The sequence below is a fragment of the Drosophila eugracilis genome, unplaced genomic scaffold, assembly GCF_018153835.1.
Source record: "Drosophila eugracilis isolate 14026-0451.02 unplaced genomic scaffold, ASM1815383v1 contig_2159, whole genome shotgun sequence".
NCBI classification, from domain to species: domain Eukaryota; kingdom Metazoa; phylum Arthropoda; class Insecta; order Diptera; family Drosophilidae; genus Drosophila; species Drosophila eugracilis.
In genome coordinates, this window is record NW_024573043.1 from 580,596 (window position 1) to 593,466 (window position 12,871).

The 12,871-nt window shown below is 44.5% G+C and overlaps 1 protein-coding gene and 1 pseudogene across 1 annotated transcript; one reads left to right on the top strand and one right to left on the bottom strand.

Annotated features, from left to right (window-relative positions):
• Positions 1 to 5,120: 5,120 nt before the first annotated feature.
• LOC108116056 (protein fork head) lies at positions 5,121 to 8,974 on the bottom strand. Its single transcript, XM_017227757.2, is given in 1 exon segment — positions 5,121 to 8,974. A coding segment is annotated over 1 exon segment (2,067 nt). The 5' UTR covers positions 8,313 to 8,974; the 3' UTR covers positions 5,121 to 6,245.
• A 499-nt stretch (positions 8,975 to 9,473) lies between these two features.
• Positions 9,474 to 10,081, top strand: LOC108115923 (annotated as a pseudogene).
• The last annotated feature ends 2,790 nt before the right edge of the window (positions 10,082 to 12,871 follow it).

Here is a 12,871-nt window from a genome sequence, read left to right on the forward strand (position 1 = left end):
ATGAAACTGTTGCCTGTGCCAAATTTGTTTATCCTTGTTGTCCATTGCCGTTGCTATTGCTATTGCTATTGCCATTGCTATTGCCATGGCCCGTTGTGTGGATCGCATTCAATCACTCACTCGTCCATTTATGCAGTGAGGCGTTTTCCGCAAACAAGCAGGAAGCAGGATCGGAGGATGGAGGATGCGTCGGTCACTGGTCCGTGACCATGTCCGTTTCCGCTGTCCACTATTCGCAACCGGAAGCGGATGGCCAGCCACCACCCACCCCCTTTTCGAATTAATTTCGCCTGCGTATGCAAATACATTTTCAAACAAATCAAATTAATTTAATACGAGATTTTGATTTGATTTTTGCCAAATGCTAAATGTATTTATATACATTTTTCCCCCGTTTGCGATGATGATGCCCGGACGGGCATTAACTTAATTGCATTTAAATCGAAAACATCGCAAGTGCATTTCGTGCGAGTTTTAATTAAAACTAAAATAAATAATCAACCGGGATGTGGAGCACTCCATTCAGTCGGAATATTGACCGCTTTCCGGATACTTTTTACTGATAGTTGCTGGTAGCTGGTAACTGCTAGTTGGTAGTCTGGTAGCTTTAACCATTTCCAATAAGACTTACTGCCGCTGGCCAAACACACTGGATCACACTCTGTTCATTCATCATACTCAGCTCCTAATGAGTTCTCCCCCAGCCACATACTCACCGTTCTCCTGTTGGCCTGTCAAAACGCAATTTGATTATTAGATGCCATCCATGTGGTCGTCTGAAATTTCATCCAATCGAATGGGCTGCTGCTCCACGATAAAGGTGTGTTCGAACTGCCAATCGATAAGCCGCCTTTATGCCAGCCCGACCGCCCAACCGCCTAACCGCCCGACTGCCCGCCTTTTCCTGCACATCAGTCACTGTCAGCCCACCAGGAACCAACCCACCTGCCAACCACAAATGGGCAACCACCCACTCCACTCCATGGCGATCCCAATACCATTCCATACTCCCCATGCCGAAACGTGATTAATGCGTTGACGTTGCAGCTAAGCCCGCTGTTGCCGGCCATCATCAACAGCAGATATAGCCCAAGATATCGGCCAAAACGTATGGCAGCAAGTTTTTAGATAATGCCCAGCAGATTTCACACTCGGCACACAGAGATTTGTAATGTTTTGATTGCCGAGAGGACGACGGCGCGTGTCAGGACTTTTGTGTCCTTTTGGTCCATGGCAAGGAACTCTTTTACGGAGGACACGTGCCCGCATTTGGGAGCGTAAGGTTTCGCGGATTAATTTCAATTTGCCAGCTAGAAAAAGAGGGTGTGGAGCTGCAGAGCTTTGCTGCTAATTATGTGTGGAATGTTTTAGATAAACAAAGAGCGCACAATGCAGCAAGGAACAGGCTGCAGCGGCAAAAAGGACATCAGATGTTGCTGTTGGGTGTTTCAGTTGCTGCTTTTACTTTTGCTGTTGCTGCTGCTGATGTTGCTGGCCTAATCCGTAAGTGTCGTTCTCAAGCACGCAACAGCGGCAGGCGCTGATAGAGCACACACACCGACCCGCCGAAAGGACACTGAGGACATTCGCCATCAGAGCCACCAGCTCCGCCACCCCCAACCCACTTCATAATGATGTGGCACTGTCGACATCGACGTGTCATCGACAAGCGGCAACGGTTTTGGGTGGGGTCGCACAGCCAGCCTGTTGGTCAGAGATAACAGCAATTTATTTTCAAGTCATCATTTTAATTATCCCGTTCGCAATGCTGGCAATGGCAACCTTGCGTTCTGGGCGCGGCTGGCATTAAACGTGACAACACGATGGCAGCCATTTTGCTCATTAAAATATAATATGTATTTTTTAATTTCACAGAAATGTTTGCACAAAAATTTTCTCGAAACAAAGTTGAGAGCAGCAGTCCGTTGTCTGCTCTACCAAGCCCTCACCGTGTCCTTTTTCCTTTTAACCGAAAAGCCCCCACTTTTCCTGTTCCTTCTTTCATTGCCATCTTTTATTCCCTGTCTGTCTCTTTGGCTGCACAACTCAGGACTGTAGCCCGAAAATCCTTTTTTCTTTTTAGTCCTCCCTTTGTTTTTTTTTTTTTGTGTTTTCCATTTGCCTAACCGGGTAACCCAACCCACCCACCAGGCCTAAACCCCACCACCGGGTACCCTCTCAGACCATCCGCCATCATGCGTTTTTATAACCGGAAGCGTTCATGAGAAAGTTTCCGCTTTCATAACCGAATTTTAATTAACTTTCGAAAACCTAATTACAAAGTATTATTATAATGAAAAAGCAGTGCACAAAGCGAGTGGGGGCGTCAAGAGGCGGGTCCGGGTCCATGGGGGTCCACGTAGAGAGCCCGAACCATCCAGCCAGCCAGCCAGCCAACCAAGCGAGTGCTGCCCCTGCAGCGACATCCACGACTACATCCTCCGTTTCTACAACCTCCAACCCACGAGATTGCTACACAAAAAGAAACTTAAGATCCCTCTTGAAGGGTTTTTTAAAGAATAATTACTATGTATCCTTCTAAGTTCTGATCAAAGCGAAGATCAATATCCAGAAAAACATTTTTAAGACATTCTCTTACTTTGCAAGTAAGTTGTATATCAACAATCTTAAAGTAAAACCCATTTATTCCAGTGTACCTGCGCTGTCTTTGAGTGCCTTGGTGTTTGGGGGAAACGGGAGAAGGATGACGGAGCTCGGAGGATAGCAAAGGCACTACTTCCTGTGTATCCATCCGGCATAAGCTCAGGAAAAAAGGGTTGCCCGCCCACTTTTTCTACGCTTCGCAGAGATTCTCCACCGCTTTGTGAACCCCAACTTGGCTGTGTCTCGTTTTAAAATTAAATATTCCATTAGAAAATTACTACAAGATTGTGGTTCTTTATTAGCAGCAAGAGCAACAGCAACAACAGCAGTAGTCAGGGCTTTTGGCCAGAAACTCAACTGAATTCAACTTTGTTGCCACAATCTCGTCTGCGGGAAAACCGAATAGAAACTGAAAATTCGGTTGCTTTATAAAAGTGGCAAAAACTGTCTGAAACTTTCCTCTCCCCGAATTCAATTTTAAGTTGGTATTTTTGGTAAATTTTGCTTGGGTAAATAATATATATTTTATGAAATAAAGGCATGCACATAATATATAAAATAAAAAGGGGGTTCACAGACATGCGATGACTTCCCTGGAACTCTGGCAATCATCCATTTTTAATGACCCAACGAATGTCATGACAAATTTTTCCTATTTGCCAATTTTTGAAATGGTTTTGTTTTGTCAGAGTTTAGCTAAAATAGAATTTTAAATCTGTCCTCGGCTAAATAATGGCAAATTGATGACGACGGCCGCCGTGTCTGTGGCGGGGCATTTATGAATACGATATATATGTATAGATATAGATATGGAATATAGCTGGGCCGCCTTGTCTAGAGAGCTCAACAAACTCTGGAGCGTCTTTAGCGCGCATGTCTGGCATTAAGGCATCGATATATAAATTGTGGACTGGCTTGGTGGGGGTTCGAGTGGGTGGTTGGGTGGGTGGCTTGGGCCGTTGGGTGGTTGTCAGTTGTTAGCCGAACCAACCCCAAAACACAGATTTCCTAAGCCAGCCCAGATGGGGTTGTTTGCTAGCCGGGGTAAAATGAAGAAACTCCGCCAGAACGCTGACAGTCACAATGTCAAGGAAAAATCGAAATTGAAGCGACAACAAACGAAGCGCCATTTTGTTGTCGCTTTTAGTGGAGAGACCGAGACCCAGACCAGGTTCCCCTACTCCTCAGTCGCCACAGTCCTTAGTCCCCAGACCCATTTTCAGTCCCAATACCGCCGACCCCTTGCTGAACAACAAAGCGAACTCTTTATGGAACAGCTCCAGTCGGGCTGGAGGCTATAAAAAATGTATTAAAGCCAGTCGCCCCCACAGGCACATGTATAAATAAAATGTCGTTTATAGATATATAGAAATTGTGACCTTCCTGCTTAATTAAAAAAGAAAAAAAATAGACAACAGCTCGTCAAACATGGCCCAGCTCTGCACAAGATAAGTAATAATTTTAATGTCTACGGAATGGCCGAGAAACCATAGGACCTGGATCGTACCATATATTCCTCCAAATGAATCACACCGATGTTAATCAAAGGTGGATGGTTACTGGTTCGTTAGGGGGAATTGCGTCGGATCAGGCTCTGTCTGCTGTTTATATTGCAGAGATAAGGTCCACGATAGGGATAGGTACTCGTACTCGGCACTGGTACACTCAGTACACTCGGTACTGCTCCATGAATATTACTAGAAAGCAAACAGAATGGAATAGAGCCGGGCAGAAGACTTCCCTCCCCGTTTCGGGAAGAGGTAGAGCGAGATAGGGTGCTGGGTTGGGTTGGGCTGAGATGGGTTAGTCAGAATGTCAGGTCCGGGACGGGACCCATGTCCCATGTCCCATCCTTGGTTGTTTACCTTCTTGTTCCGTTGCAATTTATGAGTGCACCGCGATAAGGGTTTATCATCGAATATATATACTATATAGTAGTGGAAAACTGCACTCTGCATCTGAGTGACGGCGATAAGATAGCGACTCCTGGAGCTATCGGTCGTTCAATTCGGATTCGCTGCATTGATAGAGTCGATATCGTCGATACAGAGATAGGACATACAGCCACAGCCCAATCAATATATAAATGATTGTTGGAGGTCAGTTGTTTGAGTCAACAAAAGGTTGGGAAATGAAAACTAATTTATGATTTTTTTTTTCCTTTTTCTTGTATTTCAAACATTAAAATAGTCGATTTTGGTTGTCGTTGACGTTGTGTGTTTGTTTTTGCATGATTTATAATAATATTAATTTTTACTAGCTTTAGAGTTGGATTTTAATTCTTGCATTGACATTTATTGAATTTTATATTGTGTATTTTACAATAATTTTCATTTGTTTCTGTGTCAGTGTGTCGGTGTTTATATTTAGACTATTTTTTATCAAGTTTAATTAATTAGCTTAGCTCAATGTAAAAATGGGTCTTTGTTTTGTGTTTGCATTTCATCGTTTTTTTTTTATTATTTTTCTTTACGCACAATATAACTAATATTAAAAATTATTGAATAATAATTGCAGTTTTTTTTTAGGTTTTGTGTTTTGTGTTTTGCTTTTTCGTTATTTATGCTAATTAAATGTTAAATGCTATACAATATTTATATTTATTTTATGTTTACTTTCAAGTGGTGTGGCATAATTTCATACAATTTGATTAATTCTCGAGTTAGTTAAAAATTGGTTGCTTAGTTAAGTTGGGGCTTCTTATTTTTTTTTGTGGAGGGGGGTAGGGTGTTGCTTAACGGTATCTATTTATATATTATTTACAAAATGCCTTAGCCTAACGAATTCGTACAACAACAGAAGACACATAATGTAAATGAAATGCGGGATTTTGCGATATCAGCGGAATCGGCGTATATCGATGCGCGTCTATATATATAAATGGGATTTTGATAAATTAGTCAATTAAAAACGTGACGTTTCCTTATGCATGGCCAGATTTTTGTTGCTTAGATAGTTTGAAGATTCTTAGGGTGTTTGCTGGACTGCTCAATATGATGATTTGGGCTTTAGATTTCTTTTTGGTTTTGATCATTTGCGATTCGAATTCGATTGCGATTGCGATTGCGATTGCCTTTGGATAAAGGATATTTAGTATTTGTATCTCTCTTTTTGGGACTGTTTTTTAGTTAGGGTTTTGTTTTCTGAAACAACATTACACACGATCCCCTCTCTCGCTCTCACTGTCTCTAGCTATCTCTCTACTCCTCCATCTTGGATACATTTAAAATGTTTATAAATTTTTAGTTTTAACCGCTTTGATTGTTATTGCTTGTTTCGAAACAACGAAAACAAATGGCACGGAATTATTATTTTGTATTTGTGTTAGCAAAACGTAAAAATGTTAACAAAAGTTCTGCTGCACTTACAACTACATCACTTTTTCTTTCTCCTCCGATTTGATAACCCCCCGGAACAGAATATATATAGTATTGGAACTGAACTGAACAACTCAAAAGGCAGCGCTCTCGATCGGGTCTCTATATAGGTATATGTACAAGTGCGAGTTGCGGCCGAAGACTCACGTGCTCAAAGGATGCGGATGCGGCCAGGTGCTAAAAGCCACTGGCACTGCACTCGCTAATTGGCAGGCAACCGGCAACAAAGCCGCTGCCTGTCGAGTTCGAGATCTACAGCTATAGCTACAGCAGATTCTGCAGGGCGGCGGCCCCATTGAAAGTCAGGCTGTGATTCCAATTTCTATAGCCTGCCGCCGCGGCATATTGCTGGTAGTTGTTGTACAACTGCTGCTGCGCCGCCTGATGTTGCTGCAGTTGCTCCTCGCTCAGATCGCTGGTGATATTCGAGGAGTCCTCCTGCAGTTCCTGCAGCAACTGTTGCTGCTGCTGGTGGTGTTGCTGCTGTGCCTGCTGCTGTTGCTGTTGGTGTTGTTGATGCAACTTTGTGTGTGAGTAATTAGATCCCGATCCTGAACCCGAACCCGATCCTGATCCTGATCCCGATCCCGATCCGGATCCCGATCCCGCCTTGCCGCTGGCCTTTGCTGCTGATGTTGCTGGTGTATTGGAAGCGGATGTCAGTTGCTGCGCCGCCTGCTGCTGATGTTGCAGTTGATGCTGCTGCTGTTGCTGCTGCTGCTGCTGTTGCTGCTGGTGTTGCTGGTGCTGCTGCTGCAAGTGCTGTTGCTGCTGCGAGCGCAGCATCTGCTCCGCGCGTCCTTAAGCCAGCGGGTATTGGTGATGTCACAAGCTCGTGGTTCCGGCGGGCGCATGATATCCAAGACTCTGGTAGTATGAGTCCTGACCTAAGGCAGCGTGTGAGTTGGTCAGCGGACTGAGGGCGTTGTAGCCGGCATACTGGCTCATGTCGTACATCTTGATGTCCGCCTTCGACTCCGTGGGCAGCAGGCGGTTGATGGAGAACGGGTGGCTGGATGGCGTGTATCCCGAGGGTTCCTGCTTCAGCGGATGCATCGATGAATGATAGTCGCTGATCAGAGACGGATGACACCGGTTGGCCATCATCGCCGACAGCTCCTCCTGCTGCAGTTGATGGTGCTGGTGGTGGTGATGGGTGGGCACATGTTGCGGCTGTTGGCTGAGGCACAGTTCCGCATTGGCATGCAGCATGGCCAGTGCCTCGGCATCCTTGCTGTGCGCCGCACTCAAGACATTTACTCCGGCAATCGATGCTCCACCCGCCTCCTTGTGGTGCTGATGGTGATCCAGCCGACTGTGGTGGTGGTGGTGCATATGGTGAGAGTCCTCATGATCCTTCTTGCCCGGACTGGTGGCTTCCAGACTGCTGTGGGATGGACTCTTGTGCAGCTGCCTGATGGCCTCCTTCTTCTCGTCCTTGAAACGCTTCTGTCGCCTCAGATAGCATCCATTCTCGAACATATTTCCCGAATCCGGGTGCAGAGTCCAGAAGGAACCCTTTCCCGGCTTGTCTGGTGTCCGTGGGATCTTCACGAAGCAATCGTTGAAACTTAGCGAGTGGCGAATGGAGTTTTGCCAGCGTTGCTGATTCTGCCTGTAGAACGGAAACAGATCCATGATGAACTGATAGATCTCCGAGAGCGTCAGCATCCTGGTGGGGTTATTCTGAATGGCCATGGTGATCAGTGAGATATAGCTATATGGTGGTTTAGCATGTGTATAGCTTCTCCTATACGTGGTTGGCTTGTCCACTCGTGATCGGCCCAGGGAATTTGGGGAACCTGTTTCCATTTCCCGCGATCCCGGCGGCATAGCACCATAGGTACCGCTCAATCCCGCCGCCGACATGCTGGCTGCCGACATGGCCATGCAGCCACCCATATTCCCGAGCGGAGATCCCATGCTGGCATAGCTCATCGAACTGGGGGTCATACAGTTGCCGCCCATTGAGTTCATGGCCGCTGCACCCATGCTCCCGTTCATGCTGGCATTCATGCTGGCGCTCATGCTGGCACTCATACTGGCCACTGCTGCCGCCGAGTCCAAGACGCTGGAGCTAAAGGTGGCCGCCGCTTGGGGAGAAACAGAGGACATACCGCCCACCGGCAGGCCCATGCTGTTCATTGTGTAGGCAGATCGGGCCAAAGGACTCATGCTGCCGCCGTTGCTAGTCGGATTTGGGTTGTTATTGCTGGGCGGTGGAGGACCACCACCGCCTCCTCCTCCGCCGCCGCCCGACGGAGGGCCACCCGAACTGGCCATGCTCACCGGAGCACTGCTCGGAGGCGGCTCCGCGTAGAGCTTCTGCATGATGTCAATGGTGGTCTGGTGGGGGCTACCCTTCAGAAAGCTATTCAATAGTTGCGCCGTTATGTTGCCGGCTTTCGGACGCGCTGCCCTCTGGTGGATCGATGGAAAAGGCAACGCGTTCAGGGACGCGTTATTCAAAACGAAAATCAAAAAAGAGGTCTTTTAAACGTGGCTTTGATTCGATTGCGATCAAATTTGTTTTCAGTGCACTATCACTGCCTCAATGGATTTGCATATTTCTGGCATTTTATCGAGAGCACTTGGGCACTTGTCACTTGTTGTTGGCTGGAAGGTTCTTGGCTTCTAAGCTCTGTATGTAAACACTGTGATTTAATTATTTGTGCGGGATGATCATATAAAATATATATATTTTTCTTGTTATGATACTTCGATTCTATTTCTTTTCTTTATTTCTTTTTTTTTTGTTGTCTGCCGCACCGAGCGGCCACAAAAAACCGACGCACGAACGTGAATATCTAGCTGGCTGTTGGCCACTGAAGTCTGAAGCTGGGAGCTGGAGCACTGAGGTTGTGCTGGGCTGCTGCTTTTGCTGCTGCTGCCTTTGCTTTTGCTGCTTTGGTTGATGCTGCTGCTGCTGCTGGTGCTGGTCCGCTCGAGTGTCTCTTTGGCTTGAGCTCTTGAATGTGACTGTTTGCAGAGGGGAACGCTTGTCTACTATTTGGCTTGCGCTTGCTGCCAACAAATATTGTTCGAGCCGCGCTCAAGTGCCGACGCCGACGTCGACAGCGGCAGCGACGTTTGTGGCAGCTGAGGCAGCAACAACTCGGACTCGTTCTCACCAATGGCCCGGTGGTATAGTGTGTCTCACCACCTTCGAGGAGTTACCAATGACAGGCGGCGGTTCTCTTACGTACACAGTGGTGTTTCGGCGCAAGCGCATTGGCTGGACGGCCTCTTGTATCAACAGAGCACTGCCGGTTGCCAGGCAACTAACCATAAGGAGGCGTGGCCAATCGAAATACTGAGCAACGCCCTCCACTCACACACCCTCATTACACGCACACGCAGACACAAAATACAGATACAGATAGAGGCCGAGGCAGAGATACAGATACACCCGTGGTGTAGTATAGCCTAATGCTGAGCGACGCCATGTTACAGTTAACGATTTTCCCTAATGCGATCAATAATCGCTCGCTCTCGTTCTCGCTATAGAGTGCTATCAAAGAAAAAAGTACGAAAAAAGAAGATATAGACGAGGTCTGGAGAAGGAATCTCTGGGGAGACTGAGAATGCGACGACGCTCTGTTTTTCGAGAGAAACAAAAAGAACGAAGCCGCCTTGGCTCCCAAAGAAGACATTTAATAATATGTGTGTGTTTTTCTGTCAGTTTTTTCCGTATTCCGTATACGGCTTCGCTTTTTTTTTTCGTTGTCGTTTTTTATTTTTTGAGGTTAAGGTATGCCAATGTCACTCTCATTCATTCCCATTCGCATTCGTGGCGAGGCATCGCGAGCGGCAGCAGCAAAACAGCAGAACAGCGGCGCAGTTCTCCTTTTTGGCAAGTCATTGCGAAAGTGACCCAGTTCTGAGTTCTGCATGTGGCCATCATCCTCGTCTGCATCAACCACATCCACATCTACGTTTCATCTCAGCTGAAAGTCTCACAACATCCTACCTGAGAACCCACGAAATATCCACAGTTCATTGATAGCGCGTGCTGGCGGATACTTCCTGGTATCCTGGCTTCCATCTATGTTTATGGTCGCGGATAAAACGCATTTGTAATTTTGGGTCATAAACCATAGACGCCTATCATATTCCGCTTAACCCTTTCGTTTGGCCAAGTGTATCTGCCTGTGTTTGTATCTGTGCGAGTGTGATTCTGTGATAGTGTGTGAGCCTGGCTCATTATTGCCTGTCGTAAAAAGACAATTGTCTCGTTTCTCAATGAAAGTTTTTACTCAATTAAGATCTACCTGAGTGGGAGGAACTGCGGGAATTTCCGCATTACATTTCCATTTGTGAATGCAGGAGTTCAATTTCCTCTCTTTCATGTTCATAGCCTGCAATTAGGCGCATAAAATAATCCTTTCATGAATAAAACGTTTTAAATGAGATCTTTGATATATTTTTTTATTTATGTACGTTATTATAGTTCCAAAAAGTATACCTAGAACTAAACACAATTATGTTTAAAGAAGGAATCATCCGATATAATCACCTCATTTGTAGGTAATCAGGATGACTCACGATCATATAAAAAATAAAGCTGCTTCCGATTTACATAAGCACTACTGAGTAATGGTTTTATCATTTTCAAGATTATCTTCAAATTGTTTGAATAATATGTTATTAATCATGAGTTAGATAAGATAGAAAGATAAATGGAGTCCGATTTGGATCAAATCGTTAACTAAACCAAAATATTCACATTCCCTTTCAACAGTGTTTGGCTTGCCATTGGGATATCTATATCCCATCAACATCGTGATCATTAAACACCAAACACTTTAGGTGACTGAACACATATGTACCCAAATCTTTATGTGCACTTCTAATAACCGTAATGTGCTTAAATATTTAATATTTTTATTGTATTTCACAGGCAATTCAAGTGGCTTTGGCTCATTAATGTTTGCGGTGTGGGCGGGCATTTGGCTGGCTGGCTGTTCGTATAGAGCGCATCAAATGTGTGCTTTTTTTTGGCGTAGACTCTCTGCAAATAGTAATGCCAGGCAGTCCAAAAATGTGTATTTATTTACCTTTTAGTCATTTATCTATTTATTTATTTGCTTTAAAAGCGCGCCACTGTAGGTCGGATCCGTTGACGTTTCGGTTTCGGTTTGCTTTTGGCCGGGATTTTGATACAGTTGAGATACAGTTCGGCTGCACTCGGCACCAAATCGGGTCTAAGCCATGCTCAAACTTTTTAATTAGTTTCAATTGTTGGCGCCCCTGGCTCCATCGGCCACCCCCTGCATCCCCCAAATGGATATTTATGGAAAATATTTGCTTTGCTACTTTTTTCCCGCTTTTGTTTTGATTTTGCTGGTGGATATGGCCGCGTGTTGATATGGCTTTAAAACGCTGCGCTTTCTGTTTGTTTTAAGCATTTGTGTGACGCATGCGCTGTCTGGCAATGACTTTACAAAACTATATATATATGTCTATATATATTTATCTATCAAAGCATTTGACCAACATTTCTCAGATAGATGACGTCCGTATCCGCGGCGGTCACTGTATCTGTGTCTATATCTATATCGGTGTATTGCCATAATATGTATAATATTTATTTTTATTGTTATTATTTGTTATTGTTGATTTATTTGTTTGTACAATATTTTCACACAAATTAAAATAACCGGCCGCATATGAATCGACACCATCGAGCATCGGACATCGAACGATGAGCATCAATGTCGTTTAAATGGTTTTTCGTCGTTTTATTTGTTTTGTATTTTTTGGCTTAACCCAATTATCGTGGCTCATTAGTGATTATTTAAGCATTTGCAGCAACAGCAGATGATCACAGTGTTCTAATATCCAACGCAAACACATTGAGATCTTGCTGTCTCTTCTTTATAAAGTTTACTTATCTTTCCTTTGGGGATAATTAAAATTTGTTACTTAATAAGAAATTTAAGAGGCAAAAAGAAAGAGGGATTTTTCATAAAACTTATAATTTTGTTTATCTCTTTCAGTATGTCGACTATCCGGTTTTAGTTAGCAGTTAAATCTTGTTTCGGCTCTTTTTAACTAATTTGCAGTAACTTTTCCATGAAATGTTGGCTTGCACGCTTGAGCATCAGTTAGTTAAACGAATACTTTGTTTTTGAAAAATAACTCTATTAAATAGTATTTAAGTTTTTGTTAAAGACATAGTACTCTATCTTCTACTTATTTTAAAGGTTTAAAATGATTAATTGGAATTTGTATCGCATTATTTTTCATCCAATGTTTAAGGTGTATCTCTCAGGTATTTCGCCAGGGGTCTATGAATCGGAATCCGTATCTGTATCTGCGGCTGCCTGTGTATCTAGGTCTTTGTACTGCGTGTGCCGTAATGAGCGTAACCATAAAAGCGTCTTTTGTTTTACGACCACATTGCGCGCGTGTTTACCATAGAAAACAATGCCAATTTTATGGCTGCCCCTGCCACGCAGACAATGGACCAAAAGAACCGCATCCCAGCAAGTCCAGCCAGCATCCGCCGATACTCGTATATGCTATAGAGTACTATATAGTAGATGCAAAGGTGACACCGTAACTAGAGCAAAGGGGTCGAGAGCGAGACGTAGCATTAATTAGAACGCCACGGATATATGCGAGTATACGAGTATATATAGAGGTTTAAGGATCGGAATTACTTTCTTCGGGGTCGTAAAACGGCTCTTATCTAAATTAGGATGTTGCTTGTTTGCGGCTGTGTCTGCACATCGTTTTCATTATTTGCGTAGGTGTTTCATTTCCGTTTCACAATTTAGCTGGCGAGTGTTTGCCGGCATACTCGGCAGCGCAGAGCAGCGCACCTTTTGCCGCTTTGAGATTTTCCTTTTTCCTACTTTCACATGTGATTTTCTTTGTTGTCTTAT